At 43.3% G+C, this 17,608-nt stretch overlaps 1 protein-coding gene across 1 annotated transcript; it reads right to left on the minus strand.

Moving 5' to 3' along the window:
- Positions 1 to 3,276: 3,276 nt before the first annotated feature.
- LOC103778589 (putative RNA exonuclease NEF-sp) lies at positions 3,277 to 17,237 on the minus strand. Its single transcript, XM_008946181.1, has 18 exons — positions 17,131 to 17,237; positions 16,121 to 16,247; positions 15,242 to 15,326; positions 13,775 to 13,924; positions 13,502 to 13,590; positions 12,650 to 12,765; positions 11,731 to 11,869; positions 11,075 to 11,169; positions 10,189 to 10,291; positions 9,448 to 9,584; positions 9,030 to 9,138; positions 8,585 to 8,695; positions 8,331 to 8,468; positions 7,703 to 7,795; positions 6,970 to 7,189; positions 6,255 to 6,448; positions 5,559 to 5,668; positions 3,277 to 3,499 (listed from the first exon to the last, which is right to left on the minus strand). The coding sequence occupies exons 2-18, from the start codon at positions 16,184 to 16,186 to the stop codon at positions 3,427 to 3,429; spliced, it is 2,028 nt and encodes a 675-aa protein (XP_008944429.1). The 5' UTR covers positions 16,187 to 16,247; positions 17,131 to 17,237; the 3' UTR covers positions 3,277 to 3,426.
- Positions 17,238 to 17,608: the final 371 nt, after the last annotated feature.

A 17,608-nucleotide genomic window follows, 5' to 3' on the forward strand; every position in this document is an offset into this window, starting at 1 on the left:
TTGAACCAGCGTGTTTACTTGAATGTTTCCATTTTATGCAGTTACAACTGCTGACTCTTGCTCTTCTCTGGGCCCATGAGAGTGGAGATCGTGTGACCAGAGGTGGCAACCCTGCACAGAGAGAGGATCAGTGGAGCTGAAGGCTGGCTGCTGTTTTTATACTCCCATATGCATTACATGTTAGAGGACTTCACAGAGCAGTGCTTAATATTTTGAAGCTGTGACCTTACAAGTCACACTAAACATAGTTATCTTAAAAATATGCTTGCTTTCTTATCTGTAACTTTAAAATAATCTTTAAAAAAGGAGATGGGCTGGCAGGAGTGGTTGGAAGACCTCATGCTATCAGTTGTTGAGTAACTCGAGTTCTAAAGAGCTATGGATGCAGCTGGCAGCATTAGGTCCTGACCCGATGCTACGGGGGTTTGTACTGGCTGGTCTTGAGGGCATGAAGCCACTGCCAAGACCTTGACAGGCTGCATGGAAGAGAAGGGTCAGCCTGGGAGAGCTGGTTGATGCAGCTGGATTTCTTGGAGCACTTGCTTGTGGACCTTGAGACACCAATTTAGCTTCAAGTCACCCTGTATAGAAGGAATGCATTTTGATAATCTTTGCTCCCAGAGAAGTAGCTAATACCTTCGTATGGCTTTCACTGAGCCACACGAGAGTCCAACTAGCTGATGACTCTCTCAGTTCCTCAGCAAAGCAGCAAGGGTGAATGGGATGGGACCTGCCCTTCTTCCCTGTCGGGAGTGGTTGTTGCCTTTTCGGACATACCCAGGAGATGACCACGTAGGATCCAACTGTCTCCCACTGGGAACGGAATGTATTGCTTGTCGTGAGCAGAGCTGTGCTTCCTCTTTCAGACAGCAGTAGCAGAAGTGCTGTGTAAATTTAATGCTTGAAAAAGGCTGGAGTAAATTCTGTTCCATGTAGGACCTTTTTAAAGGGATGTGGCCAAATTTGAAACCATGATCTAGAAGAAAAGTGGGAGAAGTTCAAGATGACACATCTGCTGAGTCCCATTTGGTTTGTAGTTTTACAGTTACTTTTCTTATATCAAATTTTTCTCACCATTGTTGTCTGGAACAGAATGGAAACAGCATCCTATAGAATGTGCAATCTAAGGCACAATGCAAGTAGGTTGTAATAAGAAGGTTGTCTTTACTTGATAGCAATCCTGAGTGCAATGTTTTTGTCGTGTCCCTTTTGGAAGAACAGCATTAAGTGCAGTCTGAGGTTTTTCTTTTCTTATAAGCAAAGCATTGCTTTGTCCATTACTGACTTCTTGTGGAATTTGTGCCAGATGTATATTAAATATTTTGGTGCTTTTTCTAATCCAAGCTGCCATTCATTTACCTGTGAGATTATTGTACTTCTGTATATTTAAATGACCAATCCCTTAAAGAAAAAAAAAAAAATCCTTTAGTTACAATGTATCCTGACTGCTGTAGCTTTGTAAATGTTCCAAAGCTTTGGGGTTTCCTGTGTTCCAGAAAGGTCTGAGGGGCAGGGGAACAGCTACAGAACTCTGATCCCCTGGAAAGGGGACGTGCAGGCTGTTCTGTGCAGTAACGAGCAAACGAGTAACAGTTGTGGTGTTTACATAATGACACGTTGGTGTTCACTTTTTTTGTGCTCAAGCTTTGTACAAAATGTTTTATTTAAAGCTGAAGTCCTTTTTACATTTTCAATTAAAAGAGGACAAATTAATTATTTTTTCATGCCTATAAATAGAACTCTTGCTAGTTTTATTTTTCATCTCCAGAGTTTCTTAAGCAGGAGTCGTGGATGCTTACTAAATCCTGCCTGGTCCTTGCAGGGAGGTGACTGCAGCATTTTTAAGTGCATGGAATGAAAACTAGCTGGTTTTTCTCCAGCTTTGCAGTGCAAGAGTTTACAACAAGGAGATGCTGGGCGTGAACAGTCTTAACAGGAGCATATTCTTAGAGAGAGGTGAGTGCTGAGGCCAGTCTGCCCTTCGCCCCCTTCCAGAGCTGCCTGAGCCCGTGGCCTCTGCTGGGCTGGGCTTAGCAGAGGGGATGTGCAGCGCTGGGTGAGGGGCCTGAGTCCCTTCACGTGTTGCAGGAGCACTGATGTGAATGCTTATCCTAGTTTACAGTGGCTACAGCTGAAGGATGCCAGACTCACTGGGAATGGATGAAGGGCCTTTTTAAAAGGGAAAAAAAAACCAACAAAAACAAAACAAAAAAAGGCTGCATTCATCTTGCTTAATAGATCTCATTTCAGGAGTTTTGGAGGTTTTAAAGTGAGATATGAATAACACTGCTGTGGGCATCCTCTGCCCACTCACTAGTGCTGCCTTGGAGCTAGTGCTGCATTTGCCTTTACTTCTGCTGGCTCTGCTATACAGCAGCTCCCAACTTCTGCTCCATAAGCTGCTGTCTTTACTTGTGAGCCTAGGCCTGGCAAGTGAGAGCGTAAATATTCTAACAGGTATTCTAGAAATTGTTAAACATTTCAACTTTACCTCAGCCTGCTCTAATCCCTATCAGGCAATCCTTCATCTCGCATTCAAACCTTGGACCATTTCCTTTAATTTTCCCTTTATTTCTGAGTGCTGAAAGCTCTCCCAGGCATCTTTGTGCTTGGAAATTCTGCATGGTTAAGAGTTGATGCTCAAGCAGCCTTTATGTTAGGTGGTGATGGCTGCAAAGCAGAGGTCTGAAGCTGTCTGGTTTCAAATCACCTCGTCCTACTGCTGGTAGTGCCCCGAGTCATGCTGCAACTCTGTGCTGCTCCCGCTGCAAGCGCTGGTGTGGCACTCACAGCTGGGAGCCTGCCTTAAAATGGCCCTTGCCCCTCCCACAGCCACACTAACTCACTCCTTTTTCCTTCTTTTCCTTTGGGGAGGGTGGTGGGGTGGTCAGGGATGGACGGGAGAGTGGAGGTTGTCCAAGAAGCATGAATCACCAGTTCCTCCTTTCCACGGACTAAGTACAGCCCTTTCCCAGAAGGGTGGCAGTGACTCCAGGAGCTGGCACAGCCCATTTCCAGAAACAATTCCTGCAAAGAGTTGCTGGCTGCTGAGCAGCTGCTCAGGCACCACGCTCGCCTGGCTGCGTCACGGCCTGGCATGTTTTGAAGCCAGCCCAGCTGCTGGGCCGGGCTCCGGCAGCGTTCAGAGCTCTCGGGCCCAAAGGGACCCGCTGCTACACGACACTCCCCTGCTGTGCCCCAGCCCTTGCCTGGCTCACCCCTGCCAGGGGAACTGCCACAGCACGAGGCCTGAACGGAAAAGGTCTTGTGCTTTAAGATGTCTTGAATAGCTTTTATTTTTAGACTTTGTAAAAGATACAGAGTGAAAGCCTATTGTTCTTATGGCAAAAGATCTTTACAAAGACATCAATATTTAAAATAATTAAAAATACCTTAACAAAAGACTTTGCTTAAAAACTTGGCAGTTTAACAAGCACTCCTCCCTCTGTCATCTTTTATTGCCATCAGACCAAGGCCAGATGATTGTGATCCATACAGGCTGCAACATAAACAAGAGGTGTGTTACTGCAGTTTAAGGTAGCCTCAAGGCACGTATGTTGCTGGGCTAGTAGGGAGAAGCCTGAAACCCCCAGGTCAGCAGATTGAAATACTGTATTTTGCTTTTCCACCCAACAATTATTTGGCTTTCTGTTTTTTAAATCAAGAAGCCTCCTGTGGACTGTCACTCCTCTAAGAAACAGAAATACAGAACCCTCCCTTAGCAAATCTCTTCCAAGCCTTGGTTGGAGCTCCTTTCCAACTCGCTCAGCAGCCCAAGAGGCTGAGCCAGGCTCTCTGGGCTTCCATGGGCTCAAACTCTTGATGCCATCTGTTCTAGTGAGATCTGTACACCTTGGGGATGCAAGACAGGAGGCACAGTTGTCCTAAGTGCAGCTAGTTTGAGATGACCCCTAAAAAGTAAATTTGGACCACCTGAGGCCAGTGAATCTGCTGCAGAAGGTACCTGATACAGACTGTAACTCCACAGCCAGCCTCTCCTCAAACCTTGCCAGTGGGGTTGACTAGTACACAAACTGAGGTGACACAGTGGTGTAGAGAAGAGGGAAAGTGATTGCTCAGAAATGTAAAAACTGACTCGGTTATAGCCCTGACAAAGCCAGCGGATGATCAAGGGACCATGTGCACTACTAACAGCTGCCCACAGAGCTGAGCCCTACCTCTAGGCTTCCCCACGGCTGATTTAAACAGAGGCAGCAGCTGATACTTTGCAAGAAACCATTTACCCACAGCTCTGTACAACTGGCTCTATTAAGGCAGGAAATGCTGCTGTCTCATTTTGTGTGCTATTATTCTTTGGGGAGGGGGAAGGAGAGACCTAATGAGCTTTACTTAAGACATTATTTATAAAAAAAAAAATCTAAAAAAAACACCAAAAAAAAAAGAGTTTTTTTTTTTAAGTGTTATTAGGAAGTGAACAAGCAGAGCAGCTCATGCCAAGAGCAGCCCTTGGCATGCTACCTTGATGAAACTGTCCCTGGCATTAAGCCTACATATACTCTTGGCTTGGGCCACAGCTCCCTTCTAGGGACACTGGTGCAGAGGACAACACAGCATCATGATTCTTCTCAGGAAGCCTTGCAAGAGAGAAGCACCTGGTCTGGTGGCCTAGGCAGGTAGAAGAGATGCTCCTGAGCAGCTCTTGTCTCCCTGCTTCTAGCTCAGGACATGTCTTCTGGCCCCAAACGGAACGGTACCCCTTCTGTTGAGGGGAGACTGAAGAAAAGCAAGGGTAGATGTGACCTTTCTGTGCTGTGCACAGTGAGCCAACAGAAAGAAGACAGCTGGAATAGATGTACTCAGTAACCAGGGCTGTGTCTGGGGAAGATTTAACCTTCCTGGATAATAATTAAGCAGTGAAGGACTATGGCAGTTCAGGCCACAGGTTCTGAAATGCAGGAAGCCCACACCACCTTGAAGCATCACTGATACTAGTACTGAAACACAACTCAACTCTGGGATTTACCCCTTCCCATGAAAGCTTAAGGACTTGATAAAAGTGTTCTTTTTTCCCAGATGTGACCCTCACTTAAGAATGAAGGTAGGAACCACCTCCTTGATGGGCTATGGCTGAAGCACATACATCAGGGTAGATGGAGGCTTGGCACTTTGGTTTTTAAAAACCAAATAAACAAAACCCTGCCAAAAACCACTCAAAAAAACAGCTGCTGTGCAAACTCTCTCATGGGAACATAAATCTACCTCACTGTCAATAGGGATGAAACCTCCACCACAAGAAGGTAGGTGAACTGAGAGGACTTGTGCAACGAGGCAGCGCTCTGTACCTCAGCCTTGCTCATCTGCACCTTCAGCTACAGGTGTGGTTTCAGCACTCGTGCTTGCTCTGGCTCAGGCATGGCTTATGGGCAGAACTTACAGCTGAGGTTGTACTGGCCTAGCACAGACATCAGACTAAGTACTACAGCTTCTTCAGGCCTTCTCTCAGGCTTTCACTTCCTTGGGCAGGGTTTCAATTTTTTAATAGATTAGATTTGGTTGTGTATTTTCCTTGGCTTTTTGCAAAATAGGCAGCAAGTTACCTGTTCACTCCAGGAAAGAGAACAACACAGAGGGTGTTATTCTGCAGACTTCTATAAAGCTTTTTGATATGGTGGTCTAACTTCTTCACCTTTTTCCTTAGGTCCTGCTCCTGTGTAACAGAATATACACATTAAAACCCCCAATCCACCTGCAAATCTGCAGCAATCACACTTGAAGCGTGTGAGGGATCGAGCAGGTGAGGACAGTTGTGATTCTGTTCCATGGTGGCATTTGGCAGTGCAGTGGCTCAGCAGCAGGGAGACCCACTGCCCTACTCAAATGGCACTGCAGCTTCCTGCAGTACCTGTGGAAATGAGCTGCAACTAGAGCTGTTCCTTCCTGTACAGCTACACAACCAGCCTCCCCCTCTGGCCCCCAGAGCAGCTGCTACACCTGAACGTTGCTCTGTCTGCTCTCAAGGACCGCCTGAGAGCTTCAGTTCCCGTGTAGTGTCGGGATGACACACTGCCCTGAGCAGCTATGCTGCTTCTACAGCTACAGCAGCCTCAGCATCCTGTTGCCTTGTGTGGTACTACTACCTCTCCAAACTGCCTGTGAGAACTGGTCCCTGGCAGTCTCTCTGCTCCAGTACAAAGAGACCCTTCTGTTACACCCACCTCTGCACCTACGTCTGCTCAAATTTGCCACTCTGGGTTCCCAGAGCGCAACAAGCATCAGCACAGCCTTAAACTCACAGAGTCAGACAGTTGCTCCATTTTCTTATGGAAGATGTTTCCTCCTTGCGTCCCATTGCTGTGGTTCACTAGCCAAATCCATCTCCAGAGGTGACCTGCAGCAAGGGCGTGCCTACTGCTCAGCTTCCCACCCCTCACAGCCCCGCCGTTTATAAGTTCGAGGGCATCCGCCGCACTCTGTGGTGTCCGGAATCCTGAAACACAAAGAGCAGGGGAAGATGCTTTGGCAGTGATGCTGTTGCCCTGTTCCTTGGCACCTGCAGGGCAGGGCTAAAGGTGTGGAGGGGGTGGGAGATGAGTGAAATCACTGCAGCAAGCAGATCCCGTTTGCTCCAGGTAAACATCAGCCTGTCCAAACACCAGCTAACTGCACCAGCACTCATCCAGTCGGGCTCCTCACCTTTTCAGAGGTGACTGCTTGTCTGTGTGAAGCTGCACAGTAGCCAGCCCACACTGAGGTACTGGAACTGATGAACTATCCTGGAATTGTTCTAAGTAAAGAACATATTTTTTTAAGCTTTTTTTTTTTCCTTTTAAATACTTAGCTGTAAACTTCTCCCCCAAACAATACCTGCTTTCACTGGAGTATTTTAAAAACCATCACTTTGAGTATACATGAGTTTCAGCAGCTTTTGCTGTGTCTGTGCAAAGTCCCACAGGCTGCTGAGTGAGCTTATTTGAAGGAGATAAGCAGGCTATATCTGACTTTACTTACTGAGGAAACAGCAGTTCCTGTGCTTTCCACTCTGGTGATCCTTTGGCAGGAACAGTGTTTCCAGGTCTTTCAGCTGGCTGAATTTTTCCTGTAAGTCTGTCTCTGTTAATGACTTCTTTAGCCCCGCCACATAAATCACACCTTCATTTTCTACATCCAGTTCTAGTTCCTTTATCAAAACATCACAGTCCAGCATTGCTGCAGTGACGGGCCTCTGGACCTGAGGTGGATTCAGAAGGAGCAAACACAGCACATCAGCCCAAGCAGCTGTCTTCTGAGCTTCTACTTTAATGAATTTTCTCCTGTTACCAAACGTTGACATGCTATTTTCCCTTCCATTGAAAAAAATATGATTAATGGAGGCTAAATTGTTTGGTCATGAAAAGGAAGAGATGTCTGCAATGCAGACACACTGTAAAATTAAGAACTCCTGTACTTTGTATATGGCATTTTAACACCCTGTTACTTGGCTCTTCCTTTTAAAGCTGCAGTTGGAGGTCAGAATACTTTCTAACCCCCTTCTGCCGACAGGCAGAAAGGAAAAAGAAAAAAGAGGCCTATACCCATTTCCTTTCTGCCAGTGGCCCTAAATTGTCCAGGGACAGGAAGATAGTAACAGCACAACCAGGCAGCACTTGCCCAGATGCTATGCTGTCAGTCCATGTTAAAAGACATCTCGGACGTTGTTCCTGTGCTCAACATAACTTAGGCTTTTGCTATTTGTGTTGTTTACCTTAATGCAGGATCCTGCTACCTCAGCTTCATTCAGGCTTTCCACAGCAAGCTGGGCAGCTTCCAGCACTTCATATTGGATACAGACATAGGGCTTGAAACAGAACGATAACATGCTTCAGGCTTATCAATCAGACACATTAGCCCTCCCTTGTTAAAAGTCAGGTCTTAATAAAGTTGTGCTTTCTTTTAAAAACAGAATATAAAAGAGTTTGAGAGCAGTGTATGTAACACTCCATATGCCATAGCTGTTAAAAACAACCTGCCATTAGTTTGACAATTAGTAACAGCCTTCTTTTTTTCCCCCCATTAAAGGGCTTAGCATATCAGTTCTCTTGAGGGGGACAAAAAGCATCTCACCTTCTCCAATGCTAAAGGTCCTCTAGCTTGAACAGCATAGTTAAGCCATGAGCTATGTTTATTCTTGTCAGTTGTGTGGAGCAAATTTTTAGATACCCTGAATTGTAGCTAATGACTAAACCACCAGGAAAAACAAAACAAAACAAAAAACAAACCCAGACCCAAAGAGAATAACTGGTATTTCAGTGGTTCTAAGCCATATCTTTCCAAGAGATTACTTGGGCCTTCCATGCCTGTCAGCAAACTTAACACTTTTGAGTGGTCCTCACCTTGTATGTTTCAGTTACCACTGTAAAAGAGTGGATTGGTCCACACTTCCCAAATTCTTTTTCCACAGACTTCAGGCAAAAGCTTTTTTCAAAAGGACCTGCATAAATTGTCAGCATGTCAGTCAGCTTGCTTCTCACCTGCAGGGACACAGATTAGAGAAGGAACTTCACAAAGCAAAGGAACTACTTGGTGCCTCCAGATAAATGCCTCTTTCCAAACTAAGCAATGAAGACTATTCTCTAACAAATAGTACCTTCTCACAAAGTCCAGCAAGATGATGAGATGCAATGTACTCTGGACCCAAACCGAACTGAATAATACTGAATGTGGACAGGGGAACATCTTCTAAGGCTCTCTGAAGAACCTGGAAAGAAAACCTACAAGGCTCAAAGAAGTACAAGACAAATGTACTGCAAAGGATCAGAAACAAAGCTATTCAACTCAATGCCCAACTCGAATTTTCATTATTGTCCAAGGAAGCCCTCACTAAATTCCTCTTTAGTGAGTCATGAGAGGATGCAGAGGATGAAAGCTTATTTCCGAAATGTTACAATGGATTTAGCTAGCCCGGGATTAACACTACTGCTAACAGTACTGTCAGGCAGCTTTTTAAAACAGGACTCATCTATCCACCCTCCCTGAAAAAATGTGAACTGCTTTGATGTTTACTTCGACCAACCCACTGTCCATCCACTCACCTGTTTGTTTGAAATGCTCGGGTTACTCTGGCACAGGCCTGAAGAGTTCAGTTCCTGTCTGCCCAAAAGGAGGGGTTTTTGGCCAGTCCCCTGCAAGCAGTCTAAAAAACTAGCAGAGAGAAGAAAGCTGTGAATCACAGTACTTATCAATATGATGAAAAGCTTTCAAGAAGTGCTGAAAAACAATACAGTTCATTAAAGAAATTTTGAAAGAATATTTTTGTCCTCGACATCAAAAGAAGCCTAAAAAATGCTTTGTGAATTTTAAGATGCAATTTCTTCAAGTTTTTTAGTGCTATGCTACAGTTATTTGTGTCTCTCTGAAGATCCTGATGGCTTCTGAAAAATGTAACACACCTTTCATTTTTACTGGGGATACAGCTGAACGAAAAACATTCATATTTGAGAATCTAATTACCATGGTTTGGATAAACGTGGAGGCTCATTCAACTGCTTCTGGATCCTACATCCTTCTGGCTGTAATGCAGCTTTGTTCTGTGAGACCTCAGCCAGTTTCTCAGTTGTCAGAAGCATCTCCAAGTTTAGTTCTGCTACCTTGGGGAAGGAAGATTAGTAGTTGGCTTTCATCTCAGCTAATTGTAGCTAACCAAAAAGCACATGCTTTCTCTATGAGTCACCTAGGCACTCTCCACAGCAGTGAAGAAACAGGCATTAATTTCTTGCCTTATTATTTTCTGTTGTCATTTTCAAGCATGCAGGACTCACAGCAGCAACCACCAATCACAGCCACAAAAATTCTCTCAGACATCAACAACACAAGCAAGAAACTTATAAACCAGCGCGGACTCACTACCCCGACATACAAAGTCTCTCACTCCTTTCATCTGGATAAATGACAAGCATTCCTGGAGGCTGGAACTGTCTCAGTCCTCCTTTACCCAGTGCCCCTCTTTAATATCAGCAGCAATGCTGATTCACATCTGTGTTTGAGTACTGAAACACTGGTAATGCTCAGCTGATGATACCTGGATACGTGCTGAAAGTAACAAGCTGTCAAAATTGAAGCCTCTACCACACCTTCCTCACCAACAAGAGAATGGGCAGGAATGTTTTGTTGGTTTTTTTTTTTTCCTTTCATAAGCACAACAACTTGTATGTTCTGTGATTAAGGACAAAAATCTTAATTAAATATAGCTACCTTTGCTGGTCCTTGCTCAATAAAGAACTGAGCCAATTCCAATGCAGCTCTAGCGTCTTCTGCAGGATCATGTCCAAGCTTCTCTTCACATTGAATCTCCTTCCTAGGCATTCAAAATTAGGTGTACAGGCAGATTATCTGTTTCTCCACACTGACCAATATCCTGTCTTTTCTAAACTGGGTCCTTTTCAGGCAAAATAGCTTTCCCCTCTCCAAAAAGGATTTCAGTTCTGTGCAGCAGCATTCTTGTGAAATATTCCCAAAAGTTACTGCAAGAAACGTTTTTGCAACATTGAGCAAAACATTGTTTACTGGTTTGACAGAAGCAGTGCTAATACTTGGTACTCTGACATGTGACTACTTTTAATTTTACTTCTTCCTTGACCAATGACCCAGCTTACAATGTGCACAGACAGGGAGGCACCCTCCAACTCAGTGAAGTCTGGTGCTGCAGAACATCAACGTGCAGTGGTAGCGAGTCTGCTGAGAAGTATGACCCAAGTCAGTAAACCATACTTTCACACGTTAGCCTTTCTCTCTTGCTACCTGCAACAGATCTCCCCTGTGTGAGCCAGAGTGTCTTTATTGCTCTACAATTCAATACACTGGCACTGCTACAGACCTGCAGGAAAGCTAGGTCTCAAATCTGCTTGGGTCACAGGGTTCCTGCTCGCTCAAAGACAAGCCAATGATGCTGCCTCATGTTTCAAGCAGGCAGTAACTTTGTCTTCACCCATCTATTTGCACAGCCTGCCCAGCTCTTTTGAACTTTAGTAGAAAAAAAAAACCAACAAAACAATCTGATGCTACTAGTGAAAGAACAAGATCTTATGACCCACCACTAAAGTTTCTAATATTTCCCATGACAATACAGTAATAACCTTACCCTAAAACAGCTTTGGCTAGAAACTTTAGCTTAAATCTTCGACCTTTATTTCTGGCAAACAGCAATGAAGTATCAATAACGCTGGGGTGGATCATCTGGAGGAAAGAAAACATCATCAGTTTAAAGGAAGAACAGCAACCCTACAGAGCTGGGCAGTAACTCCACTGATACCTGTGCCTCTGCCTTTTCATTTCAGCTGTCAGTTTCTCACTGATGTAACTGGTCCACAACAATAGAGCAGATAAGAATAACCAAACAAGCTCAACCCTCCTTTCTAACACTCCATTCAGATGATCTAGATTGGGTTAGGAAGACTAATTATGATTCAAGCATTTTAGGTTGGTTAAATTAAATACAGGAAAGACTTCAGCTTTTCCCTTGACAGTGCCATCAGAAGCATCTGGCTGAAGCAGAGAGGTAAAGCTGCTGCTGCAACCATATCTATGTCTGGACAGACTCCTCCCTTCCTTTTGGGTTCTGAACAGCCACTTGCAAGTCTTATAGATTTAAAGAGAGTCCTTCTCTTTTAAATCCTTACAGATGTAAGGCTATTCATAATAAAAAGCAATTAACACGTTCACTAATAAAAAGAGGACTTGTTGAGTCTTTTCAGGTCTGAAAGAGGTGGGGAAAAACACTCTTAAAAGCATACTCACTTCCAAAGCCTGAAGATCAGCATTTAGTGAATGACCCACCAATACTGCATCATGGGGAAGCATTTTTTTTAGTCTGGTTTGGATGTCTGACAGTCTCGTTTTTACTGGAAGAAGCATTTTCTTTGTGATTCCTGAGAATCTTCAAAATAAAAAGTTGGATGAGGTAAAAGCAGCACATTAGCAACAGCACCTACTGGAGAACACCACAAGCACAGCATGTAAAATGTGAAGTCAGTGTAACTAATGACGGAATGTTTTTTATGCCTTTCTGTTCCAACTGTGGATATATTAAACTGCTACTAGTGCTACCACATCTATTTCAGAAGTTCCTTTCTCGCTGGTCTAAGCTATTCTTAAGTGATGCAGTTCTTAGCATCAGATAGCACAGGTAAGGATGCTTCCAAGTAACCTGAGGGGACTGGCATGTAACCTCTAGGTGAAGCTGGGCAAACTTTTGGAGAAGACAAGTCTTCAGTTTTGCCTGCTTTTGATGTAATCCTGAGCCCAGTTCTGGAGGTGTGTGACACCGGATAAACTGCTCTATTCGTTTGTTACAGAGGAGCAAATTTAGCTGAGGCCCAGAGACAGGACTGCAATCCTGTACTTGTTACCCTGTATCCTATTCTACAGCCAGCAGTAAGGAGTAACTTGTACTCATTACTCTGTAACAGAATTTCCTCCAGAAGACTGCAGGATGACGAACTTCTGCCTAACCACGCGGGCACCAGGTAGCAGAGAGCGTACACATAGCGTGGGTTATTCTGATCATACAGCAAGCCCTGTGTTCTTAACACTGAGTAAAATGCAGCAGACAGCTGTGCAAACCAAAGCTGCCTGAAAGGTCCTGTGTAACAGGTTTAATTTTAAACCTGTTGCAGCTCTTAAAGATGAAGAGATAAGAGACTTGTGTGGGAGTCACCTGGTGCGGTAGTTCACTACTGTGGTTTCGGGTTTGACCAGTTCATTCAGGAGGCATTGACCCTGGGCATCCACCAGAGAGACACGAGTGACCTCATTCCCTTTTGCAGTCAGGCACTGTGGGGAAGAAGCAGAGGCAGCTGTTGAATCAGCACGATGCTGCCACTTAGAATCCTTAGCCAACATCCACTTTGGCTCCAGCCAGCACCACTACTAAGGAGTTGCTCCCTTTGGAGATCTACAGCTCATGGCTAGTTGTTTTATAGTGTAGTATGCTTCATTTTAATTGTTAAGTGCCCACAATGAGCTCGGCACTCAGACAAGTACAACACAAAGAACAGCATTATGAAGAAGTGCTGATTTCACAGGATGAGTCTGTGCTCTGCACTGCAGAGCTCCCACCGAGAGCATCTTCACCAGAGAAGGTGTATAATTTAAAAGCAGAGCCAGGGTTGTATTGTTAGTTAGTGCTGATGATGGACAGGCATCTCTGCTAGGTCAAAACTGCACTGAAGGAGGAATTTTCACACAAGCATGCAGCCAGAACTGTGCTGGCTAAAGGAGAGACGTGTGATAAGGTGTGATCTTTCCTTTCCCAGACCCTGGTGAGGGTTGGGAAGAATCCCACAGCAGTCTCAGGGGTTACTGCAGCACTGCTCAAGATAATATTGCTGTTTTGTCACCAGCACCACTTTCTGAGTCCTTCCAATGGCTGCATTACCACTGGTATCACCAATGAAGAGACTGGCAGTAGATATAACAGAAGGGGTTTAGCAAATACACAGTGCTTGGCTCACTCTGGAATATCTGGTAAGTTTTTTTGCTTTTGGTAAGGCCACACATTTATTTTTACCATTTCACAATCCAGACCAAAGAGGGGGCTGCTGTCCGTCCTCTGCTGATGACACTCTGTGTCTATATAGCCCTTACATGCAGGGGACCCTAGAATGAAAAGATACCCTTGAATAAGAAACAGACCCTTCTCTTCTGAAACTCATCATGTATCTTATTTGACCAAACACATTGCTAACTGACAAAATTAAAAAAACAAAAAACAAACAAACAAACAAAACCACAAAAAAACAAATATCACAAACTCTCCAATCAAATGCCCTTAAAACCTGACCTTTTATGGGATAATCATTTTTTTTCTGTTCTTCTAAAGTTAAAGTATAGCTAGTAAGGCCTCGTTTTTTTTCTCCATATTTCTGTATGATGGGGTCACATTGCAAGGCTGAGCTTGTAGGAACACATTCACTGCTAGTGGAAGTCAAACCTGTAAAACACAGAAGCATCTGTCAGGCTCAGACAGCAGTCCCTACTTGCAGTCAGTTTTCTGCATCAGTGTGCACACTGAGAGCTACACCATCTCAAAGGAAAACGGCACCTGGAACAATAAACTGAGACATGGACAAATGGATGGACAGGCAGATGAGCTCATCTGCCTATCCTCTCTCTCTCCAGTTTTTACATATATAGATAGTTTACATCTCATTTATTGCATGTATAAAATAGACATACTATATGCCTTACATGTTCATGGTTATATGTATACAATACTATACATAACCTATATAGTGTACATACTCTCTCTCTAACATGCTAATATTCAGGATACTTGAATCTTTCCCCAGCTCAGCCACTGGCACTGCTGGCTGATTCAGAAGCAAGTCACGCTACAAGTTTCTGTCTCACATTCCTTTCGAAACAGAGAGAACAAACTTGCCTCATAAGCATGACACCTTAATCATCTGTTACTTCACCTAAGCTGTAAAAGAAGCCCCCCCTTTTTTTTTTCTCTACCTTCTCTGCAAAATTCTTTCCCGTAAATATCATCAGGAGAAATGTGCTCTAAGTGCAGCTCACAAAGAAGCAAGCACTGAACTGACACCAGAATCCACAGCTGTGTAAATTATCCTGTAGGTGATTCTCTGCAGATTGCACTTAAAAGAAAAATATACCTGACATCTCAGACCTGTGACTGTGCAGCAGGTTTACAGTCAGGATGCTAGAGGACTTTGCCAGTACATTGAAAGTAACAGTTGTTCATTCTCTCATTTAGAACTTGAAATCAAGATTCTTTTGTTACACTTCTAACAATTTCACTGAAGTTTGTACTGCAGTCTCGTGCAGGTTTTGTACAAGCCTGTTGGATTACAACCACCTCTACAAGAGTGTAAAAATAGGAAATCAGTCGTCAGCACAGCCGTTCTTTACCTTGATTTGCTACTCAGTGTAACAAAGAAAACTAAGAAGAAATGAGTAACTACTTAGCTTTAATACAATGTATATCTCTGTATCTTTTATTAGCTACACCTTAGAAGACAATAATCACCAAATGGGCAATGAAGCATAAAAATTTTGGATTAAACATGTTGAAAACTTTTTCTCTGCTTTTTTGCACTTACTTGTGGCAGTAAGCCCACAAGACTTACTGAACTGGTTAGGGTAACTAGTCTTATGGTTTAAGACACTGAATATTTTCCTTTGTGAACAAGTTTACCATAGCAGTACACTGGGACTGCAGTCATAAATTACTGTTGAAAGTGAATCACTGTGGTTGAAAGAGATGATGGAAAACCAAATAAGATACCTTGTGCTGTGTCTTGAGGTTTCAGATCTGCTCCTTCTCCATACAGGCTGGCTAGGAAGTTAGTGGAAGGTGTTAACGTGAACCTCTGAAAAAAGATATGTGTTAGAGACTTTGAAACAGAAGCAGAAATAGCCGGCAAATTAGATGCTTCTTGATCCCCAAACCATCCAAATTTGGAGTAGGACACTTTAATGTCAGATGATGCAAGGTTCTTTATAAGAAGGGACAGATTTGCCTTGCCTGATATGATCAAGAAGGCAAACCTCAAGACTCTCTTTGATAGAAACGAGACCAAGTTCCAGACTTTCCAGTTAAGTTTTGATTTGCATTTGCTGCAGTTCAGGAAGAATTCTCTCAAAGTCTGAATTGAAGGGCTTCTCTCTTTCTTCCCTCAAAAATGTCACTCAGAAAATTAAAATAATCCTTTTAATAACCTTTTTGGGCAATGGGAGAAATTACGTAAAGTGCAAATAGTAAAAGTGAGATTTTTTCAACAAGTGGGAATAGCATTAGCTCTATTGAGAGTCTCCCCTCTCACTCAAAGTGAATTCTAAATGAACCAAGATATTTTTAATCTCATTGGCATCCTGAAGATGTGGGAAGCACAACAGTCAGAGCACTGAAACATCAATAAACGTTTCACCTGGTAAGGCTTCAGAGACATGAGTCTTGAAAACTTGTTTCAAATATCAAAGCCTTGGCCTTTGTTCTGAGCTGACAACGGCTACAAAGAGGTCCCCTCAGTAGCTTGCTTTGAGAGTCAAAGATGACCACTTCCTATTGGAAAATGCAATAATTTCACTGCAATGACTAATCCCTGGGTCATGGTTTCAGGACTGGAAGAAATTTAGAAGACAGCAATACAGTCTGGGGACTCACATGCTGGAACACTTTCCGGAGGTGTTTGAACTGCAAATAGAATTCATAGAAATGGAGTTGGCTCATTTCATGTAGAACAATAACCACAACCCCAGCCAGGTGGTTCTGGTGATAAATATGGCACCAGCTGCAGTGAAAGAAACAAAAATAATTATTTTAAAAATCAAAGCAAAACATCTATCAAGCATCCTTAAAAACAAGCTTGGAACTGTCCCAGCTTTTAAGTCAGTGAATGGCAAAGTGCCAAGTGATTTCAATGAGAAGAGGGTTTACAGCTTACCTCAAACAGACACACATTCCTGGGTGCAACATAATATGGGAGATGGAGAAAGGAGCTGCAACAAAATTCTGCTGCAGTACCGTTCAAAGACATTTTTATCTCATTTATGTCCATCAGAATGTGAATACAGGAGTAAGTTCAGCTTCAGTGATGCAGTTTAGTGAATGCACCAAAAGTTTTGCAAAATCACTTTCTATTTGCTACTAAAAATCTAAAGTGGGATCACTTTTGCCTTAAGTTTAATTTAAAGATTCATTATATTTTACAGTATTTTTGCTATGCGAGGTTACCTACCCTCCTCAGCCTTCCCCTGCCACTGCTGAGAAGCTGCCCTGAGAGGGAAAAATGACTAAAATGTTTTTCCCCGAACACTCTAGAACACTTGGTTTCAATTACATCTGACAGGAAATGTCTTCATATTTTTTTGTGTTGTGTTATTGTTTTTAACATGGTATTTTGTTTCTCAGTGTGGGAAGCTTCTTTGGTTCCACAAAATTGTTTAGATTTTGATAATTGTATGAAAAAAACTATGAAATTGTAGAATTTTTGTCAGAAGAGGAACTGCGGACTCTGGTCAAGCCTAATCCCTGTATCTACACCATACAGGCTGTCATGATGGCAACTGCTTTGCAAGGATTCCAAAGCCAGCATGGCCAATGTGCCTTCACGACTTTTCACATCCCGGGAGGACAGGAGACAGGGCTGATTCCCCAGGAGGAGGGCACTGTACCTGGGTTGTGCTGCACTGTGGCACCTCCCCAGAGCTGCATACTCCAGCAGCTCGTGCAGCTGGTCGTGGCTCACTTCACAGTCCTCGCCAAGCAGAGCTGCTGACAAGCGCGGCGGCCTTGCCTGAAAAAAGGGAAACGCTAGTAAAGAAAAGTTTTATGTAACCATGTAAGTTCACAGAGAATTAAATTAATTAGTAAAAGGAAACAATTTACTTCTTAGATACAACCAACTACATTTCAAATAACTTTTCCACTCATTACAGGCAAAAGTATCCTTTCAGACCCCACTTTAATATTAAATTTACTATCGATATTTCAGTAACCTGTGTACTCTTAACTTCAAAGATTTATTTAATAACAATTAATGAAACTAGATATATGTAGTAAAGAGACCTAAAGTTATTTGATTTGCAAACACAATGTTCTGCTCTCTCAACCTATTCACCTATTTCCTGATGTAGAGCTTCAGGCATTTAT

The sequence above is a fragment of the Merops nubicus genome, unplaced genomic scaffold (genome assembly GCF_000691845.1).
Source record: "Merops nubicus isolate BGI_N331 unplaced genomic scaffold, ASM69184v1 scaffold35708, whole genome shotgun sequence".
Lineage (NCBI taxonomy): Eukaryota > Metazoa > Chordata > Aves > Coraciiformes > Meropidae > Merops > Merops nubicus.

Bases quoted from the DNA above. Each gene is read 5' to 3' on its own strand.
- LOC103778589 (XM_008946181.1), bottom strand. From the start codon at position 16,186: ATGAGCCAACTCCATTTCTATGAATTCTATTTGCAGTTCAAACACCTC. The intron at 8,469-8,584 runs GTACTATTTGTT...GTGTCCCTGCAG, and splicing joins TTGCTGGACTTTGTGAGAAG to GTGAGAAGCAAGCTGACTGA. The intron at 7,190-7,702 runs GTAAACAACACA...AATCCACCTCAG, and splicing joins TAGCAGGATCCTGCATTAAG to GTCCAGAGGCCCGTCACTGC.